Source organism: Chiloscyllium plagiosum, chromosome 22 (genome assembly GCF_004010195.1).
Source record: "Chiloscyllium plagiosum isolate BGI_BamShark_2017 chromosome 22, ASM401019v2, whole genome shotgun sequence".
Taxonomy (NCBI): Eukaryota; Metazoa; Chordata; class Chondrichthyes; order Orectolobiformes; family Hemiscylliidae; genus Chiloscyllium; species Chiloscyllium plagiosum.
The window spans coordinates 52,635,012-52,653,280 of record NC_057731.1 but is presented as its reverse complement, the minus strand read 5'-3'; the positions used below and the strand labels follow the sequence as shown (position 1 = coordinate 52,653,280).

At 41.5% G+C, this 18,269-nt stretch overlaps 1 protein-coding gene across 1 annotated transcript in view; it reads right to left on the bottom strand.

Annotated features, from left to right (window-relative positions):
- Positions 1–310: 310 nt before the first annotated feature.
- slf2 (SMC5-SMC6 complex localization factor 2) overlaps positions 311–18,269 on the bottom strand; it is a 109,390-nt gene continuing 91,431 nt past the window's right edge. Inside the window, exons 19-20 of the mRNA XM_043713065.1 lie at positions 10,819–10,887; positions 311–2,807 (exon numbers count right to left, since the gene is read on the bottom strand). Of these exons, the coding sequence (XP_043569000.1) occupies positions 2,670–2,807; positions 10,819–10,887 (207 nt within the window). The 3' untranslated portion in view covers positions 311–2,669. The remainder of the gene's footprint in view (positions 2,808–10,818; positions 10,888–18,269) is intronic.

Sequence of the window (18,269 nt, the reverse complement as noted above, 5' to 3'; positions counted from 1 at the left end):
AAAAATTGCTTTACTTGAAGCATGGCGTGAATGTGGAACTTTTTACTTCAGAGTGTGGTTGAGGCATTGATGTGTATGATATAAAGCTAGATAAATCAAGAGAGAAAACTGTAAGAAACATTCAATGTGTTATCTACAGAGTAATGGAGGTATATTGCGTCAATACTGTACACAGACACTGAATGCTTGGGCCAAATGCTAGGTTTCTGTGCTTTCCAAGGTAATAACACCCCAAAGGTGAAACAGGTGTTTAAGCCCAGCAAGATGCTGTAAAAAGATCCCTTCTCAAGCAGTGCAAAAACACAAATAATGCATTATTACAGAAATTTTATTTTGCCAAAATAACGTGAAAATTATTTTTGTATAAAGGACTTATTAAAAAATAATTAAAAAAATGAAAATTTCCTGCATATGACAATTGCCTTAAAGCAGAACAAAAATTCAAGTCTTTTACACATTTCTGAAGTCTAAGGTGCAGGGTGGCAGAATTACAAAAGAAAGTGCCCTGAGGACAAATGTTCTGACCAAATGCTCCATACTGACCAGAGGTAGATTAACTAGCAGTAGAAAAAAAATCATATTCTTTGGTTAAAGATTCAGCTGTGAAATGCCAGAGTACAAAACCACCCTCCTGGATCAACTACTATTTCAACATGCTGGGGAGAGCTAGCTTCTCTCTTCTTCATATTAACAGCACATCAGGGCGATGCTGTATTTCTGCCTACATTATTCACTTAATAATTCTTTACAAATATTTTATTTCAAAGAAGTTTTCTAAAATACAGAATTATAGAAATACTGAACTGGACATGAATTTAAATGCACAACATTAAGACATTCAATCTCATTGTAAGTCTGTAAAGATTCTCCTTAACAGGTAACCAGACTCAACAAGATTAGAATAACTCTTGACGACCAATTAATAAAATGTCTCCAGATCATACTGACAGCTTTTTGTCTCAGGAAACAGGATAAAGACAGAAACAAGTGCGCTTTTCATTTTAAGAAAAAACACCTTTCAGGAAAAAAAAGGTTCCCCACGGTCAGGCTTCAGCCAAGCCACCTAATGAACCAAGATCTAACAGGCCTTCAGGTAAGTTAGCAGATACACATACAAATTGGCCTTTGGCCACACATCTTTCATATTTAACTGTGGGGCAGAGATCGAGTTGGCCGGGGCAAGATCAGATACCTGATCACGTGGAGACTTTACACAGGAATCCACATTCCACAACCATGTGCAGTAATCGATCACTAACCTGTAAGCTCGAAAACACAAGCTAGCCAGAGATTGGGGTCAGCAACTCAAACACCTGGAACAAAGCTTCTGGACAGGTATCCCTCACAACTGGAAAACTGTCATTTCTTTAAGCAGCATATCCCATTCATATAAACCACACCAGACAGTAGTACAGGTGATAGACTCTGTCACTTCCACCAGTGTTCAGATTTGGCATTAAAAGCTCATTTCTTAACAGTTAATTCAAGAAAACAGTCACACCTTTTCACTTTGGTATCAAAAGTATAAGCTGTGGTAGTTTGATCCAGTTAAAGGTTTTGTAATGCTTAGGAGTAGCAAATTCTACCACCCTGCACAAGGAGGAGAAGGTAAGTATAAATACACAGGTAGTGAAGAATCCAGTATTTCCTACACAACAAAACCAAGTATAAAATACTCCAACAGTTTTACAGCCTTACAGAATTACCCCAGGATAAGACCTTTCTCATTTGAAACCCCTAAAAAGATGGGAGGCAGCTATAAAAACACAACGTATACATAAATTAATAGAAATCAAGAGATGAAGGCAGAAACAGTCAAGGTTCACGTGGCACATTAATCACACAATGGTTTGAGATATCTGAATCACCTAAGCTTATTAATTTCATTTGATTCATTTTACAGGCCTTTTATACTATACACATAGAAATTAGCACTGGGAGAGGCTGTTTCATCCTACTGAATTCATCTTTATGTAATGCTAGTGCAAATAAAAATATTTAGGAAAAGGAAAAAAAAAATTGCAAATAAAAGAATTTTAACATAAAGATCTTAAGTGTACGCCAATACTAGAGACTACAACTTCAAAATACAAAAGTGGGAGGCAAATACGTGCAAACTCAATTAGCAAAGACAAGAGCTTTTGTAAGCTATACAGAACTGCAGCCTTGGTTGCAATAAATGTGCAGCTCATCATATGTTGCTTTCTTCTTTAGTGATTTGCAAATCCATTGCATCTTCCACACGAAACAGTCCACCAATTTGATTTTCAAATGGCATAAAGCCAAATAAAAGAATAACATTTTCAAGTACATTTGGAAGATTCAATCATTACAATGTCCAAATACAACAAAAATGAGAACATTACAAAAGAGGGACAGTTATGTACAGCAATAAAATTGACCTTACAAAACACTGCAAACACAGCTGCATTATATAAATAAACTCAATCTCCAACATTACAAAATATTTTTGATAGTTCTTTTGATAGAGCTAAAATATCAAAAATGTTAACTGCTTTAACAGATTCTAATCATAGTTATTCCAAACTTTGCGTAGGTCCCTGTCTCAGAACAAAAACCAGAACACAAACCCATTAAGATCTAAACATTTTTATATATCAACAGATTTGTAGCTTTGTAATTTTTTTAAAAATTCTATACATGTTGCATTAAGCAATATCCAAATCTTCATCAATGTCATTAACTTCTTGAATCATGTAGTGTTCTCGTTCTTCTTCAAATGGAGAGGACTGACTAAGCTGATTCTGATCTTCAGACAGAGGTTCCCAGTAGTCGTGAAGTTTCCCCTAAAATAAAATTACAGATTATTTCAGGTGTCATTCTATATTTTTTCAAAAATAAAGAAGTGCTCATTCAGCATTAACCAAAAACAAAATTGCCAATATGGTAAAAACAAGGACTGCAGATGCTGGAAACCAGATTCTAGATTAGAGTGGTGCTGGAAAAGCACAGCAGGTCAGGTAGCGTCCGAGGAGCAGGAAAATCGACGTTTCGGGCAAAAGCCCTTCATCGGGAATAGAGGCAGAGTGCCTGCAAGATGGAGATAAATGAGAGGGGATGGGGGTGGGGAGAAAGTAGCATAGAGTACAATAGGTGAATGGGGGTGGGGATGAAGGTGATAGGTCAGGGAGAAGGATGGAGTGGAGAGATGGAAAAGATGATAAGCAGGTAGGACAAGTCATGGGGACAGTGCCCATGTCCTCATGATATCAAATTGATATTAAACCAATGGAAGAGTAGGGTGACCTGAGTTTGATCAAAGAGCTGGCCTTCGACAGTTTAAAAAAACAAAGACAAGACAGTATAGGTCTTGGGTGCAAAGTCCATAGAATGGGGCTCAGGTAGCTGATGGCATAGCAACCAGCAACAGGGCAACAAGGAGTGAGGCACAACAGCAAAGTGATACAGAAACAGCTTCTGAATGGTATAGGAATGGGAAAGCTTCAGAGGTTTAGGAAAGGGGAAACGAAGTCACAAGGCAAAGTTAGCACAGTAAACAACTATAAATCAGTTGCACTGTGGGGGTTTGGAACAAAACATAGGTCAGCAAGGACCTGTTGTAAAAAATAATATGGACAGCACAGTAATGTCTTACAGAAAAATAATGTAGCACTGAAGTCTAAGTTGAGAAAGGTGAGAATAAGGGTTTCTAGAAACAGCATCAGTGAGATAGGAGCAAAGGTAAGTTATGTCAGAAAGACTACATCAAGTCAGCATCACTGAAGACTGGGAGAGGGGACTTGCGTGACAAGACAAATAAACCAACAAACAGTGGATGCTGGAAAAATTCAACACGTCTGGTAGCATCTGTGGAGAGAAAGCAGAATTAACATTTTGGGTCCAGTGAGATGTACCCTAGAACTCTGTGGGAAGCTAGAGACGTGATTGTTAGGCCTCTTGCTGAGATATTCGTATCATCGATAGTCACAGGAGAGGTGCTGGAAGACTGGAGGTTGGCAAACATGGTGCCACTGTTTAAGAAGGGCAGTAAGGACAAGACACGGAACTAAACACTGGTGAGCCTTATGTCGATGGTGGGCAAGTTGTTGGAGGGAATCCTGAGGGACAGGATGTACATGTACTTGGAAAGGCAAGGACTGATTCGGGTTAGTCAACATGGCTTTGTGCATGTGAAATCATGTCTCACAAACTTGATTGAGTTTTTTGAAGAAGTAACAAAGAAAATTGATGAGGGCAGAGTGGTAGATGTGATCTATATGGACTTCAGTAAGGCGTGAGACAAGGTTCCCCATGGGAGACTGGTTAGCAAGGTTAGATCTCATGGAATACAGGGAAAACTAGCCATTTGGATACAGAACTGGCTCAAAGGTAGAAGAAAGAGGGTGGTGGTGAAGGGTTGTTTTTCAGACTGGAGGCCTGTGACCAGTGGAGTGCCACAAGGATCGGTGCTGGGTCCTCTACTTTTTGTCATTTATATAAATCATTTGGATAAGAGTATAAGAGATGCAGTTACTAAGTTTGCAGATGACACCAAAATTGGAGATGTAGTGGACAGCGAAGAGAGTTACCTCAGATTACAACAGGATCTTGACCAGATGGGCCAATGGGCTAAGAAGTGGCAGATAGAGTTTAATTCAGATAAAAGTGAGGATTTTGGGAAAGCAAATCTTAGCAGGACTTATACACTTAATAGTAAGGTTCTAAGGAGTGTTGCTGAACAAAGAGACCTTGGAGAGCAGGTTCATAACTCCTTGAAAATGGAGTCGCAGGTAGATAAGACAGTGAAGGCAGCATTTGGTATGCTTTCCTTTATTGGTCAGTGTATTGAGTACAGGAGTTGGCAGGTCATGTTGCAGCTGTACAGGACATTGGTTAGGCCGCTGTTGGAATATTATGTGCAATTCTGGTCTCTTTCCTATTGGAAAAATGTTGTGAAACTTGAAAGGGTTCAGAAAAGATTTACAAGCATGTTTCCAGGGTTGGAGGATTTGAGCTAGAGGGAGAGGCTGAACAGGTTGGGGCTGTTTTCCCTGGAGCGTCGGAGGCTGAGGGGTGACCTTAAAGAGGTTTACAAAATAATGAGGGTCATGGATAGGATAAATAGACAGTCTTTTCCCTGAGGTCGGGGAGTCCAGAACTAGAGGGCATAGGTTTAGGGTGAGAGGGGAAAGATATGAGAGAGACCGGAGGGGCAACTTTTTCACACAGAGGGAGGTGCATGTATATAATGAGCTGCCAGAGGATGTGGTGGAGGCTGGTACAATTGCAACATTTAAAAGGCATTTGGATGGGTATATGAATAGGAAGGGTTTGGAGGGATATGGACCGGGTGTGGCAGGTGGGATTAGTTTGGGTTGGGATATCTGGACGGGTTGGACCGAAGGGTCTGTTTCCGTGCTATACATCTCTATGACCATTCTGCCTTGCCCAACAGATATAACGTAGTTGCACCAAGTGTCAGCGAGGGCACAGACTGCAGAGAGGAAGAGCAAACTAACCAATGTACTATGGCTCAGAACAACATTCATGTGCAGGAAGAAAGTGAAATGCAGTAGTAACACAGGATAGCATAGTTAGAGAACAGATACTGTCTTGTGTAGCAAAGAAACAGTCCAGAAGGTTATGTTGTCTTTGTGGTGCCAAGGTTAAGGACATCTCTCCTGGGCTGGAGAGGAACCTGGATTGGGAGGGAAAGAGCCAGTTATCATTATCTTTGCAGGTACCAGTGGCAGATAGCACTAGGAAAAAGGTTCTACTGAAGAATTATCAACAGCTGAAGACCATAAGACATAAGGGCAGATATTAGGACATTCGGCCCATAGAGTCTGCTCCTCCATTCAATCATGGCTGATAGATTTCTGATTGTCAAGGGGATCAAATGTCGGTGGAGATTGGGATTGAGAAACCTAACTCTGTTTTACGTATAGTCGATGACTTGGCCCCTCCACAGCCTTCTGTGGCAATGAACTCCATAGATTCACCACTCTCTGGCTGAAGAAAAGGAACACCTATACAAGGTATTCACCAAAAACAGATACCCGCGCAACTTCATCAACAGATGCCTAAGAGAAAGATCACGGAACGAGGACATACCACAACCAAAAGGACTAGCCACACTACCATACATCAGGAGCATCTCGGAACTGACAGCCAGACTACTGCGACCCCTAGGACTCATAACGGCACACAAACCAACAGCCACGCTCAGACAACAACTCACCAGAACGAAGGACCCGATACCCAACATGAGCAAAACTAATGTAGCGTACAAAATACCATGCAAGGACTGCACAAAACACTATATAGGACAAACAGGAAGACAGCTAACAATCCGCATACATGAACATCAACTAGCCACGAAAGACATGACCAGTGACAACCGGAAGCGGCAGGGACAGACCACTATAAACACCGGAGGAAACATCAAAGAAGCGCTTCGCAGGAGGCTCCCAAGCACTGATGATGTCGCCTAGCCAGGGGACGAAACGTTTGCAACAAAAACTTCCAGCTCGGTGAACAGAACCACAGCAACGAGCACCCGAGCTACAAATCTTCTCACAAACATTGTATTTGCCTTCCTAACTACTAACTACTAACTGAACCTGCAAGTTTACCTTAAGAGAACCCTGGACGAAGACTCCCAAGTCCTTTTGTACTTGATTTCTGAATTTTCTCATTTAGAAAACAGCGTATGCTTCTATTCTTCCAAACAAAGTGCATGGCCTCACCTTTCCACGTTATTCCATCTGCCACTTTTTTTTTGCCCACTCTCTTAACCTGTCTAAATCTTTTTGCAACTTCCATGCCTCCTCAATATTACGTGCCCCTCCACTTATCTTTGTATCATCTGCAAACTTAGCCAGAATGCCCTCATTTGCTTCATCGAGATCGTTAATGTATACAATGAAAAGATGGTGTCCCTACACTGACCCTTGTGGAACACCACTAGTCACTGGCTGCTATTGTGAGAAGATCCTTTTATCACCATTCTCTGCTTTCTGACAGACAACCAATCTTCTATTTAAGCTAGTAGCTTGCCTCTAACACCATGAAGCCTTATATTACTCAGAAGCCTCCTGTGTGGCACCTTGACAAAGATCGACTCAAAGTAGATAACATCCATTGTTCCCCTCTGTCTAACCTGCTCGTTACCTTCTCAAAACATTCTAGCAGATTTGACAGGCATGACCTCCCCTTGATGAAACCATATTGACTTTGCCCTATTTTACCACTCACTTCCAAGTATTCAGAAATCTCAACCTTCATAACAGAGTCTAAAGTCTTGCCTACGACCAATGTCAGGTTAATCGGTCATTACTTTCCCATCTTTTGCCTTACTTCCTTCTTAAATGGAGGGATTACGTTAGCTGCTTTCTAGTCCTCTGGGACGCTCCCCGAATCCAGCGATTCCTGAAAGGTCACTACCGCTTCAGCTACCTCCTTCACAACTCTAGGGTATAGTCCAATGAGTCAAGGTGATTTATCCACCCTCAGACCTTTCAGTTTTTCTAGCACCTTCTCCTTGGTGATGGTCACCATACTCCCCTCTACCCCACTGACATACAATTTTTAGGGATGTTACTTGCAGCTTCCACCATGAAGACTGACACAAATGTGCACTTCATCCGCCATTTCTTTGTTGCCCATTACAATTTCTCCAGTGTCATTTTTCAGCAGCCCAAGGTCCACTTTTGTCTCTCTTTTGCCCTTCTATATCTAAAGACACACTTGCAATCATCTTTTATATTACAGGCTAGCTTATCCTCATATTTAATCTTCTCCCTAATTTTTTTTTGGTTGTCCTCTGTTGGTCTTTGTAAGCTTCCCATTGACTTTTGCCGCATTATATGCTACCTCTTTTCCTTATATGCTGTCCCAGACTTCCCTCGACAGTCACGATTGCCTCACCCTCCCTTTAGTAGGCTTCTTTCTCCGAGGGATGAATTTTTGCAGTCTCCCCCAAATTACCCCCAGAAACCCCTGCCTTGCTGTTCCACTATATGCGTTTGAAGTTTGATCCCTAACCCTTTCCAAACACTTTTATTTTGTATTCTGGAAACTTGAATAACTTGAGTTCTCCTTTGTTTTCATTTTTTATCCACCCCCAAAAATGTTAACCTGCTGCTTTATTTCCCATTGGTCGTTATACTTCTTGGAGTGTTATCCTTCCCTTTCGCCTGGGGCTAAATTATAAAGCAGATCTACAAAAGGCATAATAATTGCAGGTTTACTACCTGCATCATATGCAAATTGACAGGGTAAAGATGATGAGAGGTGCAACTGTATAATTGTATAAAAATAATGGTTTCCTTTGCACAAAGAAACCCAAACATATAAACAGAAAGCAGGAAACATCAGCAGTGCTTCGTCTGGAGGCTCACTGAAGGTGCTACCTAGTATGGTGATAAAACGCCTGAAAATGAACCTTCCAGCTCAGTGAGCAAACCTACATCCAGAACCTCAACCTGAGCTGCAAATCTTCTCAAAACTCGCTAAATTGTATTAGTCCTGGAGTAAGCAGAACTGTCCCACTGCGATAGACTTAATTTGAACTGTGCTGGACCAGTGTCCTGACAAATCATATCACTAGGGTTGCAGATAGTGCTTTAAACTAATTAGTGACTGGAAGTTAAAAATTCAAAAAGAAATGACAGCACCAAGGTGCAGAATAGCGAGCAGACGAATGATAATCAAAATTTGACAGGAGAAAATAATAAGGTGAGTACAACAGAAATTAGAACCAGACTAAGTAATAATGGTAAAAAGTCAAAGCGAACTAGAGGGCATAGGTTTAGGTGAGAGGGGAAAGATATACAAGGGACCTAAGGGGCAACGTTTTCACGCCGAAGGTGGTACTTGAATGGAATGTGCTGCCAGATGAAGTAGTGGAGGCTAGTATGCTCTATGCATGCACTTGTGACTAGATAAGTTGACAACACAAATAAAAATAAATGAATGTGTCTTGATTGCTATTACAGTGACGTGGTTGCAGGGTAACCAGGACTGGGAACTCAACATTCAATGTTCTAGAAAAAAACAGGCAAAAAGAAGAGAGGTGGTGAGGTAGTGTTGTTAATAAGAGCAGAATCTCTCTCGTGGGAGAGTAGTGACATAGGTGTGATAGTTTATGATGTGGAATCCATTTGTATGGAAACGTGGAACAAGGAAGGATATAAGTCAAGGGTGGGAGTCTATAGACTTTGAAGAGTTGTCTCACCGTGGGGCAAAGTATAAATCAGGGAATAATGAAGGTATGAGAAAAGGTCAATTGCCATGGGTGATCTGAATCTGCATACTGACAGGAAAATTCAGATGGGTAACATGGAGGACAACTTTGTAGAGAACACTGAACATCGTTTTTTTAGAGTAATATATGACACAGCCTACTGAGGAACATGCTAGTTTAGATCTAAAAGTAATAAGGAGGTACGAATAAGAAGAGATCCCTTATCTAAGGATTTGCTTGGGGATAGAAATCACAACCCAAGAATTTCAATATCATTTTGGGTGAGAGCAATACAGGTCTCAAACCAGTGTCTTTAACTTAAATAAAGGACAGTTAACAGTGTTAAGAAGAGTTGTCGAAAGCATGTCAGGAAAACAGACTGGGGAAGGTCAACAGATGAGCAGTGACAGACATTTATGCAGAAATTCCATATTGCTCAGGAAAAAAATGTATTTGTTAAATATGGCACAATGAGAAGGATGAATCACTTGTGCTTAACAAAGACAGGCATGGCAGGTACTTAATCAAAACCAAAGGCAGACAAAGTAGCAAAAACTCATGGTAGGCCAGAGGATTGTGAACATTATAGGAACAGGTGACTAAAAGTCTGATAAAAGGGTAAAAGTTGACTACGTACAGGAAAACAGTGATCCTATATCTATGAAGCTGTTGCTAGGAGAGAATTGAGAAGAGTGGAAAGAGCCTAAGGATGGAATCTTGGGTAAGTTACAGAATTGTGTATGCTAGTCATGGGATGAAGGGATTTATGTTAAAATACATTGCTAGAAATACTCTGGCTATGAAAGAATAAGTGGAGAGGGACTGATCCTTTAAGGAACAACATGGAAACAGTAAAATACATCAAAAAGAAAATTGATGTGCATATGTATACCTGTTCTAAGGACACCAGGTTCTCCCTAGTGTATACTTTGGAGAGTGACAATATCCCTTGGAATCCCAAATGAATTGAGTCCACTAGGTTAATTGGCATTTTGCCAAACTGATACCATTCTAACCTTCCAAATCCATGTAGTTGATAGGTAGTTTTTAGTGCATTGTAATCAGGCATTAGTGACACTATGTCACTTGACATCTCACTCACCCAAAGCAGTGAAGGCCAGTTATCACAAGAGTGGAGGAGATCAGCTATCTCCGCAGCCCAGGAAATAAACAGAAGACTGTTTGGGTCAGGAGACACACACGCACCATCAAATCAACCACCGGTTTCAAAAAATTTTGGAAAGTTTCTTTTAATTCTTCAAATTAATCAAATGAAATTTGGAAGTGCTGGTGTCAAGATGATAATTGGGAACTTGCAGCCTGAGACTTACATTATGGTTTAAATTTACAGCTCCACCTCTCAGACTTCTGCTGACAAGCAGCAGTGCTCCAAAAATCTGTGATTTCAATGAATTCTGTTGGACTATAACCTGCTGTCGTGTTACTTCTGACTTTCCCCACCCCAGCCCAACACCAGCACCTCCACTTCATCCATGTCATTAGCCAAGGTGGGCAACTGCCTACATTGTAAGAGACTTCACTCTATGATTGCCTGCCCCCCCTCCCCCCCCCAAGTTGCAATAACTTGTCTGTTTACTCTATCATTTTACCTGAAGGGGTCGTGAACGCTGTAACAACTCTTGCCATTTTGCATGAGTTCTTGCTTCTAAATCTTTCACCTATATAGAAAGAATAAGCTGATTAGTTCAGATAGAAAAACATGCAATTAACTCCCACTTTCACATACATAGTTCCGTATTTCAACGATGCTAAAACGGAAAACTGAAGGAACTAACATGTGGACTGGAACTTAATGGAATAAGTCTTGGCTTATTCAAAAAACCTTTCAACGATTTTGTCAGATATTTGCATGTTGCCAAGCCTCAGATGAACTCAGTCCTTTCAGTGTCACTTGATTATTGATCATTAAATGCTGCAATAGACGATGGAGTCGATTGTTCTTTCCCGATTACTGTCCATAAATTGGTTCTTGTGGCACACTGGTTGTGTCCCTATTCTAAGCCAAGAGGGCTGAATTCAAAACCCACCTGCTGCAGAGAGAGGGGTTTCACAACTTCTCTTAACAGATGGATTGAGATTTCTAAAAACAAAAAAATGCTAGCACTCAGGGTGGGTCAGGCAGCATTTATGGAGAGACAGCAAGCTAACATTTCAAGTCTAACTGAACAGTCATAGAAAGGTACAGCACAGAAATAGACCCTTCAGCCCAACTAGTCCATGCTGACCAGATATCCCAACCCAATCTAGTCCCACATGCCAGCGCCAGGCCCATATCCCTCCAAACCCTTCCTATTCATATACCCATCCAGATGCCTTTTAAATGTTGCAATTGTACCAGCCTCCACCACTTCCTCTGGCAGCTCATTCTATATATGTACCACCCTCTGCGTGAAAAAGTTGCCCCTTCGGTCTCTTTTATATCTTTCCCCTCTCACCCTAAAACTATGCCCTCCAGTTCTGGACTCCCCGACCCCAGGGAAAAGACTTTGTCTATTTATCCTATCCATGCCCCTCATGATTTTACAAATCTCCATTAGATCACCTCTCAGCCTCCGATGCTCCAGGGAAAACAGCCCCAACCTATTCAATCTCTCTATATCACTCAAATCCTCCAACCCTGGCAACATCTTTGTAAATCTTTTCTGAACCCATTCAAGTTTCACAACATCTTTCCAATAGGAAGAACAGAATTGCACGCAATATTCCAACAGTGGCCTAACCAACATCCTGTACAGCCTCAACATGACTTCCCAACTCCTGTACTCAATACTCTGACCAATAAAGGAAAGCATACCAAATGCCTCCTTCACTATCCTATCTACCTGCAACTCCACTTTCAAGGAGCTATGAACCTGCACTCCAAGGTCTCTCTGTTCAGCAACACTCCCTCGGACCTTACCATAGAGTGGAGAAGTCCTGCTAAGATTTGCTTTCCCAAAATGCAGCACCTCACACGTTTATCTAAATTAAACTCCATCTGCCACTTCTCTGCCCACTGACCCATCTGATCAAAATCCCATTGTAATCTGAGGTAACCTTCTTTGCTGTCCACTACACCTCCAATTTTGGTGTCATCTGCAAACTTACTAACTATATCTCTTATGCTTTCATCCAAATCATTTATATGAATGACGAAAAGCAGTGGACCCAGCACCGATCCTTGTGGCACTCCACTGGTCACAGGCCTCCAGTCTGAAAAAACAACTCTCCACCACCAATACTTCTACCTTTGAGCCAGTTCTGTATCCAAATGGCTAGTTCTCCCTGTATTCCATGAGATCTAACCTTGTTAACCAACCTCCCATGGGGAACCTTGTTGAACGCCTTACTGAAGTTATACAGATCGTGTCTATCGCTCTGCCCCTCAGCAACCCTCTTTGTTACTTCTTCAAAAAATTCAATCAAGTTTGTGAGACATGATTTCCCGCACACAAGTCCATGCTGATGATCCCGAATCAGTCCTTGCCTTTCCAAATACACATACAACCCTCCAACAGCTTGCCCACCACCGATGTCAGGCTCACTGGTCTATAGTTCTCTGGCTTGTCTTTACCACCCTTCTTAAACAGTGGCACCACGTTAGCCAACGTCCAGTCTTCCAGTACCTCACCTGTGACTATCCATGATACAAATACCTCAGCAAGGGGCCCAGCAATCACTGCTCTAGCTTCCCACAGAGTTCTAGGCTACACCTAATCTGGCGAAAACGAGTACTGCAGATGCTGGAGATCAGAGTCGAGAGTGTGGTGCTGGAAAAGCACAGCAGGTCAGGCAGCATCCGAGGAGCAGGAGAAACTACGTTTCGGGCAAAAGCCCTTCATCAGGAAAGAGGCTGAGAGCCTCGGGGATCGAGAAATAAATGGGAAGGAGTGGGGCTGTGTTAGAAGGTAGCTAGGAATGCGATAGGTGGATAAAGGTGAGGGGAAGGTTGGAACTGGGGTAAGGTGGGGGAAGGGTAAATGAGGAAACTGGTGAAATCCACACTGATGCCCTGGGGTTGGAGGGTCCCGAGGTGGAAGATGAGGTATTTTTCTTCCAGGCATCGGATGGTGAGGAAGTGGCAATGGAGGCGGCCAAGGAACTGCATGTCCTCTGTGGAGAGGGAGGGAGCTTTGAAGTGTTCGGGGCAGTGGGGTTGGTTGGCGGGGGTGTCCCGGAGATGTTCTCTGAAGCGCTCTGTGAGTCGGTGTCCTGTTTCCCCAATGCAGAGGAGACCGCATCAGGAGCAAAAGACACAGTAAATGACGTGTGGAAACAGGTCCTGGGGATTTAATTTGACTCAAAAATGTTAGCTCACTCTCTTTCCATGGATGCTGCCTGACCCGGTGTGATCGTCAGCATTTTTTTTGTTTTCGGTGCATATTCCAGCATCTGCAGTGATTTGCCACTGATTAAAACATCTGCTGTACACAAACGCCTAGTAATGTTTAAACATGAACTGTAGAATAACATGGTCTAGCATTTGCAATCAGTTCAATCGTTTATTTGTTGCTGATTAATAATTTTGCAATTTACACAAACTAGGAAGCAGGAACATGAAATCAATAAATGTCTGGCCTCATTTTACTATAAATTATATTTATAGATTGCACTTTTAACAATAAAGCATGATAAGGCGCACGAAAGGAACATCACCAAAACCTGACCTCGGCCTATTTATGCAGGGATGCTGTCTTCACCATTCAAACCTCAGGTAGTAACCTTTCCTCAATATAGCTCTGTGACAAAGAAAACTTCCTATAGTTGACAGTCAGCACCATTCCTACATGGCATACAATAGACAATAGGTGCAGGAGTAGGCCATTCTGCCCTTCGAGCCTGCACCACCATTCATTATGATCATCCTTAATCAGTATCCTATTCCTGCCTTATCGCCATAACCCTTGATTCCACTATCCCTGAGAGCTCCATCCAACTCTTTCTTAAACGAATCCAGAGACTGGGCTCAAAGTTTGTGCGAAGATTTGTAGCTCGGGTGCTCGTTGTTGTGGTTCTGTTCACCGAGCTGGAAGTTTTTGTTGCAAACGTTTCGTCCCCTGGCTAGGCGACATCATCAGTGCTTGGGAGCCTCCTGCGAAGCGCTTCTTTGATGTTTCCTGCGGTGTTTATAGTGGTCTGTCTCTGCCGCTTCCGGTTGTCAGTTTCAGCTGTCCGCTGTAGTAGTTGGTATATTGGGTCCAGGTCGATGTGTTTGTTGATGGAGTTTGTGGATGAATGCCATGCCTCTAGGAATTCCCTGGCTGTTCTCTGCATCCTTTCCAATGCTTCCACGTGCTTCCTATAAAGCAGCATCTAGAACTGTACACAATACTCCAAGTGTGACCACACCAGAGTGTTGTACAGCTGCAACATGACCTTATGGCTCTGAAACTCAATCCCTCTGCCAAAAAATGCTAACAAACCATAACCTTCTTAACAATCCTATCAACTTGAGTGGCAACTTTCAGGAATCTATGCATATGGACACCTAGATCTCTCTGCTCATCCACACTACCAAGAATTCAAAGTTTGTGCGAAGATTTGTAGCTCAGGTGCTCGTTGTTGTGGTTCTGTTCGCAGAGCTGGAAGTTTTTGTTGCAAATGTTTCGTCCCCTGGCTAGGCGACATCATCAGTGCTTGGGAGCCTCCTGCGAAGCGCTTCTTTGATGTTTCCTCCGCTGTTAAAAGTGGTCTGTCCCTGCCGCTTCCGGTTGTCAGTTTCAGCTGTCCGCTGTAGTGGTTGGTATATTGGGTCCAGGTCGATGTGTTTGTTGATGGAGTTTGTGGATGAATGCCATGCCTCTAGGAATTCCCTGGCTGTTCTCTGTCTGGCTTGCCCTATGATAGTAGTGTTGCCCCAGTTGAAGAAATACATTGATACATAGCATTCTTTCTGACAATCTAGATCTACAGTTCGAATGAACATAACTGTTGCTGACATGCATATCAAAGAAAATACTTTTATGAATGACAGCTTTATAAATGTTATTAACATTTTACTTCTCTAATTCTTCTGTATGTAATCAACTCAGTTCTCTCTTCTCAACATAGTAAATAATTTAGAAAAGATTGGAGAGTATATTAAATGCATAATGCTCTAAGGATCTATCCCTTGAAATGTATTTAAATTGACGTACAAGGAATGGAATTAGAGAAAAGAAATTACAGGATTAAACTTAATATTTTAATATAATCTGATACTTCTAACCTTCACTAATGTGACATTTAAATCTCAGTAGAATTGTGGAGCTGCATGAATTGGATATCTTAGCCATTTATTTCTATTGTGTATCCTCTCTGGATAGACCATAATCTGAGCAATCTCCAGAGTGCGATTTTACTCTGCTTTTGATACAATGAAATGTTCTTCAATCCAGTTAGGGTATTGCCAGTAAGACCAAAGATCATCCATGTATTAACACAAAGGTTATTTTAAGTTCAGATCTCTGGGGCCCAAATGAATCTATTAATTACAATACTTACTAAAGAAGCTGACTACAGTTCATAATTTGCCTTAATTGACAAAATTAGGGAAAATATTCAGAAAACAAATTAGTTGCTTGCTCAAATTCATAACAAATAAAATAAAGCCAACAGAGACATTTTTAAATAGCTTTAAATGAAGCACTTGATTTATAAACTATTTAGAAACAGCATGAAATCATAAGTATTGCAATGCAAAAGTGTTCAATAGATTTGCATAACATTTACAAACTTTCGAATGGAAGTAGGAAGCTATCCAGATCTACAATTGGGACTTAAAAGTAAAATACAAACATATCTAAGTTATTTCATTCTCACAATTAGATTTGAAAAACACACAAATAACTTCCTAACTATCAAAAATAGTGTACTGCAGAATTAGGAATCTGATTTAAACATTTTGTTTGCTTCTGAATGTTGTTCACTGACTCTCATGGAACCAGAAGGAGATGTCTGCCATTTTTCTGTATTTATTCTTCCATTTGAATGAGATGTTAATAAATTGTTGTTCAGCTTTACGCTGGATGCAGAATGTAGAATGTTAGTCTATTAGACTACGTAAGCAGTGTTCTGGTTTATCAGATAAAATGGTGAATTCTTTTTAATTTGTACAATTACTGTAAACATTGACTTCAATATTGTATAAAAAATCAACAAAATTTATGTTTTGTAATGTGGTTTTCTCAATAAGTATATTGTAAAATTCACCAAGGACATTTGGTGATTACAAAAAGTCATGTGAGGCAGCAACAATCAGTCTGGTAGCTATGTTTAACTCAGCCTTTAGAAGAAATGATTTCCGACTGTATCTTTGCGCTGTAAAACAGCCAAGAACAAAAGGAATCATTATTGTCAATGTCTTTTTTATTAAAGTGATGGGAGTGCCTGGGACAGGATTTATTCAAATGAAATGAGTGAAGTGAAAAATCATCCTTATGGCCATTACTATTATTCAAAATGAATTGAACTCAACAAATTACTAGTTTCACACCAGATATAATTACCTAATCCACCCCCACCCCACCCCCCTCCGCCCACCAAAAATGTATTCCACACACTGGATCCTGCACTTTGTACTGCCAGGCAATGGACCACAATTTGCAAATAAATAATTTCAAAATTTCACGTGATTTCATTCACATTACCATTTCACCTCACTACCCTCATTCATCCACAAACTCCATCAACAAACATATCGACCTGGACCCAATATACCAACCACTACAGCGGACAGCTGAAACTGACAACCGGAAGCGGCAGGGACAGACCGCTATAAACACCGGAGGAAACATCAAAGAAGCGCTTCGCAGGAGGCTGCCAAGCAGTGATGATGTCGCCTAGCCAGGGGACGAAACGTTTGCAACTAAAACTTCCAGCTCGGCGAACAGAACCAGAGACTGGACCTCCAATACCTTCTGGGGCAGAGCATTCCACACACACACCCACTCTCTGGGTAAAGAAGTTTCTCCTCAACTCTGTCGTAAATGGCCCACCCCTTATTTTTAAGCTGTGTCCTCTGGTTCAGGACTCACCTATCAGCGGAAACATGTTTCCTGCCTCCAGAGTGTCCAATCCTTTAATAATCTTATACGTCTTAAGCAGATCCCCTCTCAGTCTTCTGAACTCAAGGGCATACAAGCCCAGTCGCTCCAGTCTTTCAGTGTAAGATAATCCCGCCATTCCAGGAATTGACCTCGTGAACCTACGCTGCACTCCCTCAATAGCCAGAATGTCTTTCCTCAAATTTGGAGTCCAGAACTGCACACAATATTCTGGGTGCGGTCTCACCAGGGCCCTGTACACAGCTGCAGAAGAACCTCTTTGCTTCTATACTCAATCCCTCTTGTTGTGAAGGCCAGCATGCTATTAGCCTTCTTCACTACCTGCTGTACCTGCATGCTGGCCTTCATTGACTGGTGTACAAGAACACCCAGATCTCTCTGTACTGCCCCTTTACCTAAATTGACTCCATTGAGGTAGTAATCTGCCTTCCTGTTCTTGCCACCAAAGTGATAACCATACATTTATCCACATTAAACTGCATCTGCCATGCATCTGTCCACTCACCTAACCTGTTCACTCACCTAACCTGTCCTGGTCACCCTGTAATCTCCTAACATCCTCCTCACATTTCACCCTGCCACCCAAATTTGCTAATATTACTATTAATACCATCTTCTATATCATTAATATAATATTGTAAAAAGCTGCGGTCCCAGCACTGATCCCTGCAGTACCCCACTGGTACCTCGCCTGCCATTCCAAAAGGGAGCCGTTTATCACTACTCTTTGTTTCCTGTCAGCCAACCAATTTTCAATCCAAGTCAGTACTTTGCCCCCAATACCATGCGCCCTAATTTTGCACACTAACCTCCTATGTGGGACTTTATCAAAGGCTTACTGAAAGTCCAGGTACACTACATCCACTGGATCTCCCTTGCCCATCTTTAGAGTTACATTCTCAAAAAATTCCAGAAGATTAGTCAAGCATGATTTCCCCTTCATAAATCCATGCTGACTCTGACCTATCCTGTTACTACTATCCAGATGAGTCGTAATTTCATCCTTTATAATTGAC